The sequence below is a fragment of the Lygodium microphyllum genome, chromosome 25 (assembly GCF_053477565.2).
Source record: "Lygodium microphyllum isolate KBCC chromosome 25, Lygodium_microphyllum_v1.1.10, whole genome shotgun sequence".
NCBI classification, from domain to species: Eukaryota; Viridiplantae; Streptophyta; class Polypodiopsida; order Schizaeales; family Lygodiaceae; genus Lygodium; species Lygodium microphyllum.
In genome coordinates this window covers 74,651,888-74,670,174 of record NC_141159.1, presented here as the reverse complement: position 1 = coordinate 74,670,174, position 18,287 = coordinate 74,651,888, and the positions used below count along the sequence as shown (strand labels likewise).

At 36.2% G+C, this 18,287-nt stretch overlaps 1 protein-coding gene across 2 annotated transcripts; it reads right to left on the bottom strand.

The window, feature by feature from the left end:
* Nucleotides 1-5,122: 5,122 nt before the first annotated feature.
* On the bottom strand, nt 5,123-14,458 carry LOC148014397 (cytochrome P450 734A1-like). 2 transcript variants are annotated; one of them, XM_087666411.1, is made up of 5 exons: nt 13,576-14,455; nt 9,970-10,202; nt 9,577-9,821; nt 6,712-7,084; nt 5,123-5,907 (listed from the first exon to the last, which is right to left on the bottom strand). In XM_087666411.1, exons 1-5 carry the CDS (start codon nt 13,862-13,864, stop codon nt 5,473-5,475), a joined length of 1,575 nt encoding a protein of 524 aa, XP_087522537.1. In that variant the 5' UTR covers nt 13,865-14,455; the 3' UTR covers nt 5,123-5,472. The 2 variants fall into 2 exon arrangements, with proteins under 2 accessions (XP_087522537.1, XP_087522538.1); XM_087666412.1 differs by lacking the exon at nt 6,712-7,084 and having other exon boundaries at nt 5,778-5,907; nt 13,576-14,458.
* Nucleotides 14,459-18,287: the final 3,829 nt, after the last annotated feature.

The window sequence follows — 18,287 nt, the reverse complement described above, 5'->3', positions numbered from 1 at the left end:
CCTCCACTACCCACCTAAACTACTCCTCGGCCTCGCACCCAAGAGCATAAGGGATATACTGCCCTTAACTCTAATGTAGAACTTTGCATTTGTATGGATTGTAATCCAACGGATAACCCTTCGCACACTCCTCAGAGGGCATCCTTGCACACATTGATGTAATATACCACATAAGCACAAACAAAGGAAGCACCCCTCGGCCGATTGCCATGGCCCCCCTATGGCTCTCCTACACCTCAAGGATTGGCCCCAAAGATGTGCTGCTAATACATAGAACACATACCATACATGCTCCACTCTTTTCACGAATCATTCCAGGCCCATGTAATATATTTCTCACTCAATACTCCCCCAAAGAGATCAATCTCACTAACCCTATAGCTTAGGGTACCTCACCTCCTCAACGTGGGTCATTATTTATGAAAATAATTTATGTGCATCCAGGATGATACCATGTGTTGCATGCAATGCAATTGTGTATGATTCACAGTGCTCAAACATTTCTTTCATCAACAACCAACATTGTGAAGGTGTAATAATATTTCTTTTCTGCCTTTACTCTAAACATAATTGATGTGTTGCATAGGGCCAGCAGAACCAAGCATGCTCATACTACTAGACCCTCTTAATTTTCACAACCATGTGTCCTATATGCTATGCATCAGAAAAAAATCAAAACTCAGCCTATTATCAGCCCTTAACACCCCCTTTCTCCCTACCGCTTAAGGTTGTGCATTTGGTGGTAGACTTAGAGAGCATTTTTAATGTATTTTTTCTTCATAATAGTATATAGCTACTCTAATATAAAGATAGGATTACTTGAGGCTCATCCTCATGTCTTAGCCTTATCATACATTCACAAACACAAATGTGATTTTTTTCTATTTTTTGGTCGTAAGAAACCTATTTTTCCCCATTTTCACTACTTTTTACTATTTTATTTATTGATAAATATCAATTTTTTTAATTTATTGATTTGGATTGATTAAGCTTATTGAGAATTATTTTTATATCACAATTCATTCTATAGGAACACCATACGCACAACAAAACCCCAAAAAACTCATGATTTTCCTTAAAATCGCAATCTTGCGGGTTTTGCATATTTATAGAGAAATTATTAGATGATTTTTTTTTCTTGATTTATTTAAGATTTTTTATACGTCACGACATTGACAATCAAATATAACATTTTCAACAATTTACAAACGAAATTTATCATAAAACAATTAAATTTACGACTTACTCATAGAACCACACTTTATATTGTACGCCTCTCGTAATTGCAGGCCTGCTCACACTTCTCAATAGCCACTGATACTCCTTCAAAACTCACTCCATGCTCCTTCACGTTCCAACATCATCCCACGATCCATATCTCATATCTCATCCCACCCCCTTCTCTCATAGATTCATCCATGAAAACACATATCAAGTGGAGAGAAGGGAGATGAGAGAGAAATACTAGAAATTGATGTTTTCATTTACTCAATCATTTTCTTATTTGTTTGAAGTGATTGAAGGTGTGGAGATTCAACATTTAAACTTCTTGCCTCCTCCTAATGCCAATAACGGGTGCAATCACCCATTTTTTAATGGAAAAATGAGGTGCCCAAAAAAATGGCACCCCCCTCCCCTCACACATCATGTGAATTTTGGGCTTTTTAGCCCTTAAGCAAGTCATTAAGCTTCTAACCATTAAAATAACCGGTTCTCTTTTGAGTTCACACCACCCCGCAAATGGTTTTTTGCTGAATAGAGGCCCAAACGAACTTCGATTTGCGATCTGACTGGGGACAACCAACTTCGTGGCATCAAAATCTATCAAGTTTGCCTCTATCTTGCTTTTTTTGCCTCTTGGATCACGTAGCTACTTTATAACATGAAACCTTACAGTGATTAAATGGGGGGTCAAATGGACTCCGATCGACAAACTGAGACTTGAGTTGGGTTCTTGGCATCAAACTCTTCTTAGGAAAACTCCAACCCCACCACCATTCAAATTTTTGTGAAAATTTGGACTTTCACGTCTCTTTGCCACTTTTGCGCTTCAAAAACGGGTCCCAAAATCCAATTCTCACCTCTTTCATTTGCTATTATGCAACTATTATGTCAATTTTGGTCTTAACACCTATTGATCAATATAGAACAATGGCCAAGTCCTTATATGAGCAAGTCATTTCTCCATTCAATCACCCCATAAAGATTTTCAAGTCAAGGGACTCATTTTATAAATGCAATCAATGAACATATTCTATCTACTTTCTTGGCCCTCCATTAAAAATATTATTTTTATTGCCCCAAGAAAAAAGTAGATAGACAATATCTATAAATAAGATACTTATTAGGGTGCTAGCCATGAATATTTTTACCTCAAGAACTAACTAAATCATAATCTCATGGTCCTTTATGGGCCTATTAGACTAACTATAAGACAACCATGGAAGAGACACACTTTAGGCTTACATATGTAATTGATGTCCTCATGCTAATGGAATTCATATTCCCTAATCTTGAAAGGCACCAAAGCTTGGGTTTACCACTTAGATGAATTAGAACATTTGACAAACACGCTATGACGATTCCATGTGGCAGTTATAAAATTTTATATGCCTAGAAATCAACTTATGAGACTTGAGTTTAGGAAAATTAATATGTGGAAGAAAGGTCAAATAACTCAAAATATACTAGCATACAATGATATTAGAGATTACTCAAATGAGACACAAGAAAGTTGAATTTATGAATTTGTTTATCATGTACAAACTTTTCTAGCCAACACAAAAAGGGACTCTAGGACTACCTATATCTACTCAAAAACTAGGTATATAAGTAATTCTAGATAGATGAAACAACCTTTGAAGGTAGTTCTAGACAAAGGTATGGGATGATTCCCAAATAGAAAGCAAGTGTTCAAAGATAATTAATCAAATGTCCAATTGCTAATTGTGATAATCATAAGTTAGCTCATCATAGTCTTTAGCCCACTCTATTTCAAGTCTATGTCTTTCTCTATGCAGCCTCTATTCTCTTCTTATGTTATGTCTCTTTGTCCCATTGTATTGTAGCAATTGTATCTCTTTATAAGGGTAAGGTTAGCTTGATATTGTGATTGTTAAGTATAGAGGGACCTTTTAGCTTATGCAAAGAATTTTTATTTCACATTCTAAGCCTTTTTTCTAGATGTATCTCCTTGATTCATGCAAGTAGGTGGCTATTGTCCTATAGTTCTGAAGTTTTCACAAGTGGCTCTATCAAGTAGCTATATCTCTATATACAATACAAATCAAATATCCATGAGACCTTTAGTGCCATTGTAGTCCATACTTAGCCCATTCTGATAGAAACATTCCATCTTTTGAAGCTTGGAAAATTGATATATATGTTGACATAAATCTTTTTTATGAAAATGTCACTTAAAGACAACTCCCAAATTTTCTACACAGTTTTCTCCATAACAGTAGGGATACTTTCCCATTTTTTTTCATATGTATAGTGCCATGACTTACGTATGAATACAAGATTCTAGATATGATATTTGACGTTTCCCATGACCACATATCATCCTAAATCTTATTGCTTTGGCTGAATGAATAAAAAACATGTAAAAGATTTAGGAGAAGACCTTGAAACCTTCCCTTGCTTCCAATATGTAGCAATTATGATGGGGCATTCCCTTACTCAAACTCCTTCCCTTAAGGGAAGATCTGCCATACCAAGAGTAGCTAAATGCTTGGGTTGAACTTCCTCTTAGATGAAATGGTCTCTCACATTAATTTGTTTGATACTCTAATGTTGAAGTGGATTCTTTATCAATGCTTTTGCTAAAGTGTTGTTGCAATATATGGGTGTTGCTTGGTCAGCTCCATGCACTCCTACCCTTGAAAACGTCTTGCTAGCCATACTTCTTCACATGCTAATGTAGTTAAGGCCTTTTATTTAGCCTTAATTAATGAAATCTTGATGGTGCTTTACTTTTTGGACCACCGTGATATGACTCTAGTTCCAAGGAAGAAAGCATTGCCACTTATGCTTCTTCTATCCATTGAATCAATTGTATAATTAGTGTAACTAAAGCTATGTAAATTGAGATTATATCCTTCATAGAAGATACCCCAATGATGGGTATCCTTGACGTACCTAAGGATCCACTTTGAGGGTGTATGATAAGAGACTTTTGGTGCCTACATAAACCAATCAAGTGAATTTACAACATTTCAAGTGATATTTGATTGAGTGATTGTCAATTAGATAAGGGATACAATAAAATGTATATAAAGTGTAGCATCAAAAGTTGAAGCTCCTACATCCTTTGTGAGTTTGATTATATTGTCTATCAAAGTGGAAATAGGTTACAACTTGTCATACTAAACTGTTTAAAGATACTTTGAAGATAATTATGCTATGAGATGAAGACATTACCATCTTTTCTTCCCACAATTTCAATACCAAGGATACAAATAGCCAAGGTCTTTGAGCTCAAATTTAGCTCAAAGTTTGGATTTGACTTCTTCCACTGATGCTTCATCAATACTTGTCAAAGTTAGGTCATGAATGTATAGGAGAATAAGAATAATATCATTTCTTTGAATCTTGTAGTAAAGAGTATGTTAGCTTGACTCCTTTGAAACTCATGAGCTTTCAAGTTCTCATCTATTCTAGCGTACCATGCACTTAGGGCTTGTTTTAAGCCATACAAGCTCTTCTTCAGGTTGCGAACAAGTTGCTTCATACCTAGTTTCACATATGTTGAGGTTGTTGCATGTGGACTTTTCTCTCAATCTACCCATTGAGCAACACATTGTTTATACCCATCTACATCTTCTCATCATCTTCTTCTACTTCTTCAATTGAAGGTTCTTCAAGAGAAGTTACTTCTCCCATGATTATTGTTGATGATGAGGGGCTATCCAAATCTTATGTAAGCAATGATTTCCAACATGATTCTTTGTCCAAGACAACATCTTTAAAAATAAATAAATCCTTCTTGGTAGGATCATAAAGTTTGCAAAATTTACTTGATTTACCATAGCCAATATATTTGATTTCAAAAATAGTAGGTTGCTCTTGAAAATCACTCCAATAAAATTATTTTGATTCAATACAAATAGTCTATTTTACATGCTATTTGAGACGTCAACTACAATCTCTAAAATGTATGAAGCATGTACAAGTAGCAAGAATGTTCAATGAAATCCCTGCTGCCAATGAACTTTGGATACACATAGAAAGAAAAACTCCACCTAGTTTTCAATCATTCCTACTTAAATCTCTGTAAACATGTCATTGAGAGTAAATGCATATATATAATGGTACCTTTTTAATGAAGGAATGCTTGGAGTTTCACTTTTTCTAGCCTTATACACTTGCAGTTGTTACTATCTTGCTAGAAAACTCTTTTCCCTTTCTCTTTGGGCATTGTCTGATCCTCAATGCTCATCTTAGGAAGGAAGAGGTTGAAGAACAACTAAATCAAGACAACTTGACCTTTCGAAACATGATTGGGGCTCCATGACGTGGACGAAGGGTAATCTCAAATAAGGGAGAGTGGCAATAGCTAGGGGAAGTTGAAAGCTCAAACCGTTGTAGTATCATTGTAAGAATACATTTAGCCTCAATGAGTGCAAATGTTTGCCCAATACAATTGCGAGGACCATGTGCAAATGGCAAGAATGCATACAGGCTTTTGGAGGCCTTACTTAGCCCATTAGCAAACCTAGCAGGATTGAAATCCCAAACATCCTCACCCCAAAGCTCTTTATTATGGTGGAGGGCTAGGATAGGAATGGTAAAGGACATTCCCTTGGGGATGTCAATGCCTTGTATAGTAATGTCTTTGAGAGTAGATCTTGTTGTCATGACCGCTGGTGGATATAATCTTAGTGTTTCATAGATTATTTGTTCTACCTAAAGTATGACAAAAAACAAACATGAAAGGTATCATTAGTTTAATCAAAAAGAAATATAGTAAACTTCAAGGAAGAAAATCATAACTCATGAAACAAACAGTTGTCAAATTTTACTAAAGATGAAAGGACAATTTTGCCAAAAAAACATAGTGCTAAATAGGGTAGATTTCTAGAAAGTTACTTATGCGAAAGTTCATCAAGTTCCAAACTCTTTCCCTTTTCCTTATTTTGCAAGCCATGTTTCTATCCATATAAAACTTAGTACTAAATGTTTCTTTTGGCTTCTTATGTTAGTCATAGTCATGTGTAAATGCCTAATGGAAAAAATTGGCCAAAATTATCTTCTTTGTATGCTTTCTTTATCATGCATAGGCACCCATGTACCCCCCCCCCCACACACACACACACACACACACACTCTCTCTCTCTCTCTCTCTCTCTCTCTCTCTCTCTCTCTTGTGATTGATCAGTGCATTTTCTTCCCTTTTCTCCATGCCTTATGTTAGCATTGTTCTGAGGGAAACTACATTTTAATGGTTTTTGCGCACTCTTGGGAAGAGTGACAGCATTGCTCCAAGTTAGCTAAAGTCCACTGGGACATTTTTTCACATCTACTTCTCTTTCTTCTTTCTTGGTGCACCCATTTTCTTGTTTTCACTATGGTTTTGGTTACCTTGCTCATAAAGGCAAGGCTATGGTAATAGATGGTGTGTTTCTCTCTCTCTCTCTCGCTTGGTGCCTTGCAAGAGAAGAGACTTACACAGAGGGCGACAGTTAGAGTTATGGAGGTTCGATGGATTACCGTTTTCAATTTGGAGAGAGAGTGGGTGTTGGGTGGGTCTCTGCCACAGTGGGCCATTATCTCAGCCCGGGCCTGGTCCTGCCAATGGGGGTGGTTGGCGAGGAGCAAGCATGCCCACGTGAGGAGCTTGGCCGTGGTGTCCTGGCCGGCGAAGAAGATGGTCTTGCACTCGTCCACCACGTCCCCAATGCTCAGCCGCCCCCCATTCTTGCCTTCCATTTGCTCTATCACCAGATCAAGGAATGTCCCTCTCGCCTCTTCTCCCTCTCCCCCTCCCCTCCTCCTCCTCCTCCTCTCGATCATCTCTCGGAGTGATCTCTCCACGCGCTTCTTCGTAGCATGCATCTTCCTGAAAGAACTCATAGGCATGAACCTGGCAAAACGAGACCACCTTAGACAACAACCATAGCCAACAAAGGAAGACGCTCTCTAGATGCAGCACCAATAAACCACATACACACATTGCATGCCCACCCACTTCCTTCTTAAGTATTATCAAGCTCCCAATTTCACAAATTTATGGATACAGCACCCAATTTGCAAATTCAAAGAATAACAAAGCTTCTACATATACACCTCTACATGAATAAGCTAGATCCATTGTTCATAAGTCCATAAAGAAGCTTGTTTCTTGTTTTGATCAATCTATAAAGATGCTCGTTTGAACCAATCATGGCTTCCGATCACGATCACGTGTTCAATGTGCTTCTTTGCTCGCCTTTCGAATATGGAGTTTCATATCTCCTCCTACATGTCACTTTCTCACCAACCCTTTCAACATGCTTGTTTGATTATGTGCCAACAAAACATCATGTGAGGAAGTTAGTACCACAAACATGCTTGTTTGATTATGCACCAACAAAACATTGTGCAAAGAAGTTAGTACCACAAACATACCCACTTTGTAAGATAAAAAAGGCATGCTTTATTATTAGGCCTTCGCTTTACGGATGGTTGCGCAACCCACATGAAGATGATCAACATGTCTCACAAAATGTTAGTTGCCACTAGACTTGTAAGAAAACATGTGAATCTTTTGGCATTGACAATCTCAACAGCCCCCTTCATGTTAATCAAGTGTCTATGCCTTCACCCATGAATATATGTAAACCATGCTATATACATTACTTTGATTCAAAAATGCTACATTATTTGTAATTCACACATAGAGACATCTTGACATTAAAAATCTAAAAGACTAGTTTCAGGCCTATCATTGGAGATTAACTTATAAAGGGTAGACTTAAGCTTTCAATTAACAAAAGCTCAGATTCAAAGTATACATCTTAAAGTTTGATGTGGGGTCAACGTATGTCTTCCTTCCCCCACACAAGTCCATCCTTCAAATCCTATGAAGAATGTTTAGTGTAAATTACCTATATACTTTACATTTACCTATTTTTGTTCAAAATAATCTCTACAATACAACCCTAACAAGCAAAACTTGTTAAATTTATCATGTAAGGCAATTGTAAACTTTGAAGTATATAACTATGTGGGAGTCTCCAAGTTGCATTCTTGCAAACGTTGGTGCATAATACCACAAGCGACACCCCAATTTGAGTGAGTCATGGATGGTCTATGCACTATATCCCATAGCTCAGTAACTTTGCGATGTACTACCTTTGGGTGAAGAGATGGGGGAATCCCATCAATAATGTCCATCGAAAGGCACATAAAACTTATTTAAAAAACGTTGGTACATAGTGGCATAAGAGATTTAAAGCCTTCCAAATGTTGGTGCATAGTGGCATAAAAGATTTAAAGTGACACATCCGATAGCTACAAAAGGTGGTAACTGGACAAAATAATGAAGAAAGACAAGATTTAGCCTCTACTATTGTCACAATCATAACAAGATTCTTCATCATGGTTGTTAATGTAGGTTGGGATTAATAGGCATAAAGGTTTTAATTGGAAACAAAAAGATGTCAATTCGATAAAATTGTGAAGTAAGGGACCATTATAAAGGAAAGGGTGTTTGAACTTTTCTATTCTCACAACCATAGCAAGCTTCTTCATCATGGTTGTTCACATTGTTCGGCAACAATAGATAAGGTGCAAAGGTGTTGAATAGAATTATGAAGGAAGACACCATCATAAAAGGTCTAAGGAAAGGATGTTTGGTCCCTTCTATTGTCACAACAATAACAAGCTTCTTCGCCATGGTTGTTAATGTTGATTGGCAATGATAGACTAGGACAATGAGATGCATGGCAAGGTTCATTCTTTTAGTCATATTGTCCCCATATGCAAGCTCTTTACAATATAAGTGTGTTGGGGGGCCAATCATGCTTAGAATTGAAAAACTATTTACTATCTGTTTACATTACTTTTTTTTATTAAGGTGGCTTCTCATTCTCTTAGGGTTCATGAATGTGTTCTTGCTATCATAATTTGGTAGCCAACCTTGAGATTTGAATGCACTACCAATGCACATAAACAATGAATTATTATTATGCTTCCAATGGTTGATGTTCCTCAAGTTTGGACCATGGTTTTTCATTCAAGTGAGAAGGTGTAGACACACACACACACACATACTCTCTCTCTCTCTCTCTCTCTCTCTCTCTCTCTCTCTCTCTCTCTCTCTCTCTCTCTCTCTCTCTCTCTCTCTCTCTCTCTCTCTCTCTCTCTCTCTCTCTCTCTCTCTCTCATAAAGATATGAATGCATGCATAGTCACATCCATATGAAGATCAAACATAAGTTAATGCAAATGAAACAAAAAAGCCCAGTATGAATGTAAAAGCAAAACAATAACATCACATGAACATGTATACTAGCCAACAAGAACACGCATTCACATATATAATGTTAAATAGAATGCAATCATAAGAATGTAAATGATGCAAGAAAGGTCAAACCTGATTCCGGGTATCATAAGGTAATGACCATAAGATGCCACAAATTTTCCCAAATAATTCAAGTCTTCAAATATAATTCTATTTTCTTCATAGTTGATTCCAAACTGTGTGGCTGCAATAATCCTTGATGTGATTTGTGAGAAAGGACTTGTGACTTCAATTTCTTCAATCTCCTTTTGCTCTAAAGCTACTTCCCACTCATTAAAGATCTTTGAAGTGATTTGAACCATCACATCCATTTGTCCCTGTGGTTATAATTTAGGAATGTAAATCACACCTTTATTGTCTACATCTCTTTATAAGCTTAAAGTAAGAAATCAATGAAGATAAAACTTAGTCTATAATATAAAAGGTTAAAATGGTAATCATTACAATGCAAGTATTTAAGCTTACCTTAACCTTTTCAAAGTGGAAAGCGGGCCCTTCAAGTCTTCTTCGATGGATCCAATCATCTCCATCCAAAGTAAATAAGCTACTCCCAAACAAAGGTTCAATAAATATTTGAACTGCGAATTTGGGCTTTGCAAATACGGATGCCTCTTTAGAAGTAAGAATTTCTCTTATCCAATTAACATCAGTCACACTAATTGAGGCTTCTGGGCCCCACCAATATAAGAAATTTTTCCCTACACATGGAAAGATTTTGGTCTTACTATTAGGATCCAATATGTGTAAACTTGGTCTTTCTTTTCTGAATGTATATTTGAAACATTTGGAAAGCATTCAAAATTTTGTGAAAATAGCACCGTAATAGCATGCATAATAAGAGTTATGTAACAAAATAGAGCCAATGATTATTTAAGATTTTTTTCCTCGACTATATTGAGGGATTGTAATGCAACAAAATAGAAGCAAGGAGCATCTATATTTGATTCCTTTTAGCAAACAAACCCTTGGTGATAGGTCCAATAGGTAAAATTTGGGAATATCTTGCTCATAATTGTAATAGGTAGACTTTGATATTAAGTGACACTAAAGCCAACCAACTATAAGGTACAATCCATTCTTGATATTAGTAATGTGTGGTTAGGAAAAGTGGAGTCCCTTACAAAAGATCCCCTTATGAAGGAGGAGAATGGAAATTAGTCATAGTGGATGCAACCCTAACTAAATACTAGGAAGCTACAATGATGTTGCAAGTCTTAAGCTTATATCAACATACATTTTCATACAAGGAAGTCATTCAACAACTAGAAAGTCTCAAGTAATATATTTCAAGCCATCTTTATCAAAGAGTAATCCCAAATTGATAATGTAAATTGTGAAACTTCTTATTTCAATACACTTAAGCTATTAGAATTAAAGGTTTCTACGTAAATATATTCAGAATTTTTTGCTTCAACCTCTTAAGGTACTAGATTAAAAGGAGTAATTTTACAATACTCTTGACAAAGTAGGAATTATTTTGAAATAGAATATAAAGCTTTTAAGTAGAAGCTTAGTAGCAAAATGGACCAAAGATCTTGAGGTCACAACTTAACAACAATCCTAAAATTGGATCGAAATTAGAGAAACTCTTGAACTGCTAAAGAATAGACTCAGTATAGTTTCTAATTATAATCCAACATGTTCTTCACAAATTTTGCATACACAATCCAAAGTTGGGTGGAAATCTAAGAATCTTTTGATGAACTATACAACAGACTAATTATAGTTTTGAAATCATCATCCATCATGTTCTAAATAGATATTACATAAACCATATTTTATAGAAGATTTAATGGCTATTAACTTGATGGAGAGAGTGAGAATTGGATAATGTGGTCTTAGAGCACCACAAGTTCCCTACCTAACATCCTCAAGGGATGCAACTCAAGTGAGTCCAATAAGAGGGGTGTTTTGTCTACTTTGAAAGGATTTAGAGAGGGAGTAGTGTGCTTGGCATAAATTTTTTTAAGACCTACTAACTATAATTGTTAATAGCATGTGTGATGCTTAACTACAACAAAAATATATTTCGAAAAATGTTGTTGAACTCAAAGATTTCCGTCCTCTAATGGTAAAATAACCTTCAAGGCAATCGTGATTTGCATGGATCTCTATAAAAATATTGCTAGTCTTACAAGATTATTATAGCTCAACAATTCTTCTTTGATTGTTTTGCAACTAGGACATTGATGATTGGCCTTCTTGGTTGGATTTTGATATTAATCAAGCAAAGATGGAGTTATCTTATTGCAACTTTCAGATGATAAAGGATGTGATTGGTATAGTAAAAAGATTTACAAAAGGATTGTAGTTCAATAATGATTGCTTGATTTTTTTTGCAATCAAGCCATATATGGTAGGGCTTCTTGACTAGATTCTGATATATTCGAGAGAGATGGAGGTAGTTTTATTGCACCTTCTAGATGATAAGGGTTGTGATGGGGATGGTGTCACTAATGTGTTTTTCATCAACCATATAAATGCCTTGAAGAACCTTCTATTGTCATGAGGAATGAATAATAGATCATTCAAATATTTGGTAATATTCACCTTTTTAAGCTCCAGTCCCCATTTATGGTATTGAAGGCCTATTATCTTGATGGGGGTATGCATGAAATATGTACCAATCTTTCGAAAAAAACTAAATCATTGTTTATAATCACTTAGTCATCCAAACGAGCATGGGATTATGAATAGGAGAAGATATCTTACACGACCGCATTGTTGAATGTTTGGACTCCAAATGCATTATTGAGGTAAAGTGTTCACATGGAAGCTTCTAATAGCAAAATTACCAATTGTTGATTACCTTGTTCTTTCTACGGGGGATGCTGACCACTCATAAAAAAATAAGCATAGGACATGAGTTCATTCAATGGAAATCTTAAATCCTGTTTAATCCATGTATTACATTAGAAGGTACTGTATAAAGGGGGTTTTCATATATTGAATAGAGAAAGGGGAAATTTGAATAAATGACCTCACCATCCCCTCCTTCCTACCCCCCAACCTATGTGATCAATTAAGAAAAATGAAGATTAGACGTGGTCGTTTCTTTTGTTTGACTTACATGGAGACTTCTCTTGCTTTTCCCCCAAATAAAACAAGTGATAATTAACTAAAATGAAAAATGAATAGTAGTTATTGTCATCTATATGACTTGCATGGAGACTTCCTTGAAATTATTCAAGTCATGGATGGTAGCTCACAAAATCTAATCTTTTGAATGCATTGTGTGGTGGGCCACTGCGCATCAAAAGATGGATCCTAGTGACTAGGTCTATGAATGCTTGTTGCAAGGGCCTTTGGAAGTAGAACACAAGATCTTTTAAGCATTTATACTTTGGGGATCATATCATAGATTGCTGATAAGAAATGGCTTTCTTTTTACATTGGGTGCCTCTTTGCATGTGGAAAGAATTGAAGGATTAGTACATTAGCACATTTATCCTCATGGACTCGAGAGAAGGTGGTTGAAAATGAGGAACAAAAGCTATGGTTTTGGATAATCAAAGACCTCTCCTTGAGGTTTTTTTGGGCACTTGTACAAGACTATCTTAGCAAGATGGGCCTAAATATGCTTGATTCTTTTAGATTGTAGTAGGTTAAAGAGGCTAATAAGGTGATGTCCCCTGAAAGCAAAACACAACATAGCCTAGCAAACAAAACTTGCATCTTTTCAACCATCTATAAGTTTGGTGTGAGTCAAACTCGTGAGCCATGTAAATCTCTTTATCTTTTGGTATTTGCAAAACATTAAAAGAGTGTATCCTTGAGTATCACTCTATAGACCCTTCATTGTCACTGTTTTGTGAAGCATTTATTTATAACTAAGGTAACTTGATTTAAAAAATGCCAAAATGTTCTAAATTTTTTCATGAGAGTACCATATGATGTGTACATAGATGGACCCTATTAATGGAATTGTAAAACTCACTTGAAAAATAAAAATATGATGGGGATGGATGAACGTCACTCGATTGGACCTTTTACCCTGCCAAGGTACATCTTTGGGATATATATATATATATATATCGAGGGAGAGAGAGAGAGAGAGAGAGGTAGAGGTACCGTAGGCCTTAGTCCAAGAGACGTGCTCGGGGAGGAGGAAATCCAAGAGGAGGTCGTGTCGGAAGGATGGGAGCTGCTGCTGCTGCTGCTGGCGTCGTGATAGCATCTCCATCACGTTGCCGTCCAAGATACGCGCCGGAGGCCCGAATACGCCTTGCCTGGCCAACGCCGCCCGGATGCGACGAGGCCTCACCACCAAATACTCCACCCATCGCCACCCGCGCCAGCTCAACCACAAACCCAATATCATGAGCAGCACCAACACCCATGGATCAAGAGACCATGCCATCGATCGACTGAGTGGTTGAGAGAGAGAGAGGGGGGGGGTGACGGGGGTTTTGAGTTTTAGGGAGGGTAGTCAGTCAGTCTCCTTTCACCACGAGAGAGTGTGTCTAAGCGAGAGAGAGAGAGAGAGAGAGAGAGTGTGTGTGTGTGTGTGTGTGTGTCTGAGAGAGAGAGAGAGAGAGAGAGAGAGAGAGAGAGAGCGCGCACCCTATACTCCCCTCTCACCAGGAGAGAGCTTGTCTAAGAGAGTTTATGCCCTCTCAGCATAGATGCTCCCCTTTCACCACAAGGGAGCTATACCTAAGAGAGTTTAATATGCCCTTTCACCGAGAGAGAGACCCCTTTGTACCCTCACGCTGCATGAGACAAAAGCTGTTGATCTCTTATCCCCACCCATACTTCCCTTCCTTTACTGTCAGCTTTAGATTCTTTTGGAATGCACATAAACTACACAAAACTTCCTACAATCCACACTCGAGAGTCCATAGCCTATATTCTTTTAAAATGAACATTCAGCAAGCAAAACTTCGTGCATTCCACACTCCTTAGGAAGGTTTGGATGAAACATAGGTAGATCCTTCTCCCTTAACACTAAGGAGCGTTTTCTAGAAATTTAGATTGCCTTTCCTTCACATTTTTGAAAATTTACTACAACAACTATTACTTTTGAGAATATATTTTTGTGTTGACAAGGCTTTCACCAAACTTGAGCAAGCTTCTGGGATAAATGAGCCCGATGTTTCTCGAACGATGCTCAACATATTATATAAAGAAATTCATTTAGACTTTCTATGCAAACAACTTTTAGCTATTATGTACCTCAAATTCGCACTCTCATCTTGACTTTAGTTCACTTATTGTACCCAACTTTGTTGACCTTGGTGCAAGCTAGTATTCAAGCCCTCAAGTTGCTACAACTTGTACAGGCATGCTAGTCTTGAGTCTCTCTCTCTAGGTCAATGTGTGGCTAGTCAAGAAATCTCTCTCCAAACCTCATACATGTCCAAGTAACTATACTCTAGCTAACATATTTTTCTAGTTGTAGTTTATGAGAAAATCTAAAGTCATTGAGAACCATGTATTGTAAGTTGCATTCATTCATATGGTGCATTGCTCAACATATGAACAACGAGGGTCATGATAGGACCTTTGATAACATGTTTCATCCAAGACTACATTTTGAATAGTTGTATATTGTTGTGTGAGTTGATGATTGACATTCAAATTCACATTCGTAGAGAGTGCATTTATGGGTGACAAAATCATGATATATAGACAAATTATACATAGAAAGTCCCATTGATTTAAAAAACATGTTCTCGTCTAGGTGTTCCTAGATCATTATAGATATATATGCAATGGGTGAGTATATACACATGCTATTAGAGTGATTAACTCGTGTTTGCTTGCAGGACAACCTTGAAAGACTTTTCTTGTACATCAACATAGCCAAGTGTCTAAATTTGAAATGTACTACTTATGACTTGCTTTGAGATAAAGCACTACCAACCCTTTAGCAATCATTCTTAGGAAAGCACCCTTTTCCAAGCTCTTATAAAAAAAAATTATATACTCCTCTTTTGGCATAATTCCACTATGGCCAATGTAGAGAATTGCTATTACAAACCATTCTTTTTTATAACAGAGATCTCCTTTGTATGTGCACTTTTTCCTCTTTGAATTTAACCACTGCCTATTATATGAAAGGTTATTTTGTACATGCATACCCAATGTATATGTAGGTCATAAACATTAATAGTGCCTCATTTGCTAGCTTATCAAAGGGCCTTTGTATATGCACTTCTTTCTCTTTGAATTTAACCATTCTTTATGGAGAAAATTTTTGTGTAAATACATCCCCAATGTACATATAAGTTAAAATGCTAAAATTACCCCATCAACTAATTTAGCCTATAGAGTACATTTGTACATTTGTAGCTATAGGCAAGAGATATTGAAATTCACTTATCAACTAACTTAGCTAATATAGTACATTTGTATAAAGTAATTGCTATGGGACACATCCAAAGCACCATGGAGTATGTCTATCAAATTACTTTTGTTCTCTTTATCCCTCATGTGTGTGATGAAGCTATAGAGGAGAATGTGAGGCCCACTCATCATTAAAAAGTAGCATGTCACTTCACCAGTTGTAACTTGCATTATATTTGTTCTCATTGAATTCCCCAATGGAATTGTTAGAGACAAGAATGTTGAGGGAGCGCCTATTAAGGACAAATGTGTCTACTTGTATAAGGCACTATTCACTAGCTTTACATGTTCCTTGAACGAACACCCAAGAGCATGTGCGTTTGCCAATAACTCTAAACTTTCATTTGTATATTGGTGGCGAAAACAATAACAAGGTGGAAATTAAGGTTCCCTTATTCCTCATTGCAACAAAAGCAATCCATCCCATATTGACTAATTTTTTGGAGTTTTTGAGTTTCCTAACACTTCTACTTTTTTTCACATTATGATTTAAGATTTCATACCTGCAGGAAATTGTTAGTCTAAAACCTAAATGAGCTTGGGTAGTGTCCACATAGGTTACAATGCGCAAGACCTACCCATAATGGAAAAAGTAAAGTACACAATTTGAGATTTGTATGATACATCCCTTGGATTTCATTATGGTGAATAAACATGGCATCTCATTAAGTTTACAATATTTGTGTATCCCACGATATAATATTTTCAACATATAGACACATTTTCCAAAATAAGAAAGGCACTTTGGTTTAGACAAGCATTTTTAGAAAAATGTGCCTATTGTATCATAATTGTAGTATTCTAATTTACAATGAGGTGGTTTTTGAACTATTAACAAAATACAACACCCTTGCAAAGTTCAACTCCAAAACACACGATACTTTTGCTTACCAAAAGACCACAAAGGTTTGAATTTCTCTTGAGAAGCTTTAGATGGTTGATTTTCGTTCTCAAGAATAAGAAAAATAAGGAGGATGTACAAATCGTTTATTTCAAAACTCTAATTACTTACTACATAGTAACCATCATGTAACTAGAAAGAGTATCACAATAACTAGTAATATCTAGTTTTCCTAGATGTAACTTGTTAGTTTTTTAATATAGCCATCCTCTACTAGTAAGACCTTTGCTCCAGTCTCCCCCTATTTTTTTCACCTTTGAGTTAAAATTTCTATTAAATAAACCTTTGTAGCAAATTTATGATTTAACTAGAAATAATGTTCTCTATCCACATGCATTTTTTATGATTGATACCATGATTCCCTAGATTTGGGGGGGGGGGGGGGGGGGGGGGGGGGGAGGGGTGGGGGTCACTTATGAATATGTAAGAATATTGCCATGGGTTCAAAAGCATAAATTTTTTAAAAGACATTTTTACAAATTTTTTACATAGAGAAGTGTTCTATTTTGGAAAAGGGGCATGTTCTATTTTGGAAAAAATCATATATAAGACTATTTTTAAATAGACCTTGAATGCACCTGATCTAGAGGGTTTACATATAGTGAAGCCCTCGAGAGTGAAATACAATATCTCTTGGAGATTCTAAATGAGTATGACTAGGATACCATGATTACCATTGTTGAGTAGACTTGCTAACTATGCTTCACTGGTTGACGATATTGTGAACCTTATGAGAATCCATCTCACTCATGTTGCATTTTTTATGAGCAAAGGAGAGTAGCCTTATACTCATAAAAACAAAAGATATTAAGTCCTACACCTTGGAGAAACATTTTCAAATACACATAGTTCAAGATAATCAAACAATTACTTCACTTTTCCCTTACAAAGAAAATGGGTCAAGATATACTCGACAACCATGCCTTATGAAAACCCATTTTACAATTTCATATCTAAATTTTAAGCAATTGATTTTCATATCTTGATATAGCAAATGAAGATGCTTGTGAGAATGTCAAAATACAAACAACATAATTGTTAGCTTGAAACTTGAAAAAATATATATTTGTACAAAAAATAAATATTTTATTTAATAATTTAAAATTACATCTACATAACCGACCATAGTTTATGTGCAACCAAACAATCATAACTTGGCATATGTGATATCCCGACTTTGATTTAAAATCTTCTCGACTTCTCGCAGAATGGACTTGAAGAACTCTAAAATCATTAAATAGAGAAGATCTCAAGTAAAATGACCCAAGGATCATAACCCAATATTTTCACCAATTAACAAGGACTGTAGTCACCCATCACGGAAGTTACCGCATGAACGAGAGTTATAAGCCATATTAGTCTTTGGTGTCAAAGTCTATAGTATGGATGGTCCAAAAATACTAGATTTTTGAACAAAACTAGTATATTTTTTATATTTTGGATATTATTTATTGTAAATATCCTAAAGAACTATGAAAACTTATAGAATAGGGTATCATGCAAAAAAAAAATCTGGTTTTTTCAGCTAGGTTTG

Coding starts and splice junctions, on each gene's coding strand:
- LOC148014397 (XM_087666411.1), bottom strand. CDS start 13,864: ATGGCATGGTCTCTTGATCCATGGGTGTTGGTGCTGCTCATGATATTG. Junction 10,203..13,575: donor CTCTTGGACTAAGGCCTACG/GTACCTCTACCT, acceptor TTCCATGTGTAG/GGAAAAATTTCTTATATTGG. Junction 7,085..9,576: donor CTTATGATACCCGGAATCAG/GTTTGACCTTTC, acceptor TCGTTTTGCCAG/GTTCATGCCTATGAGTTCTT.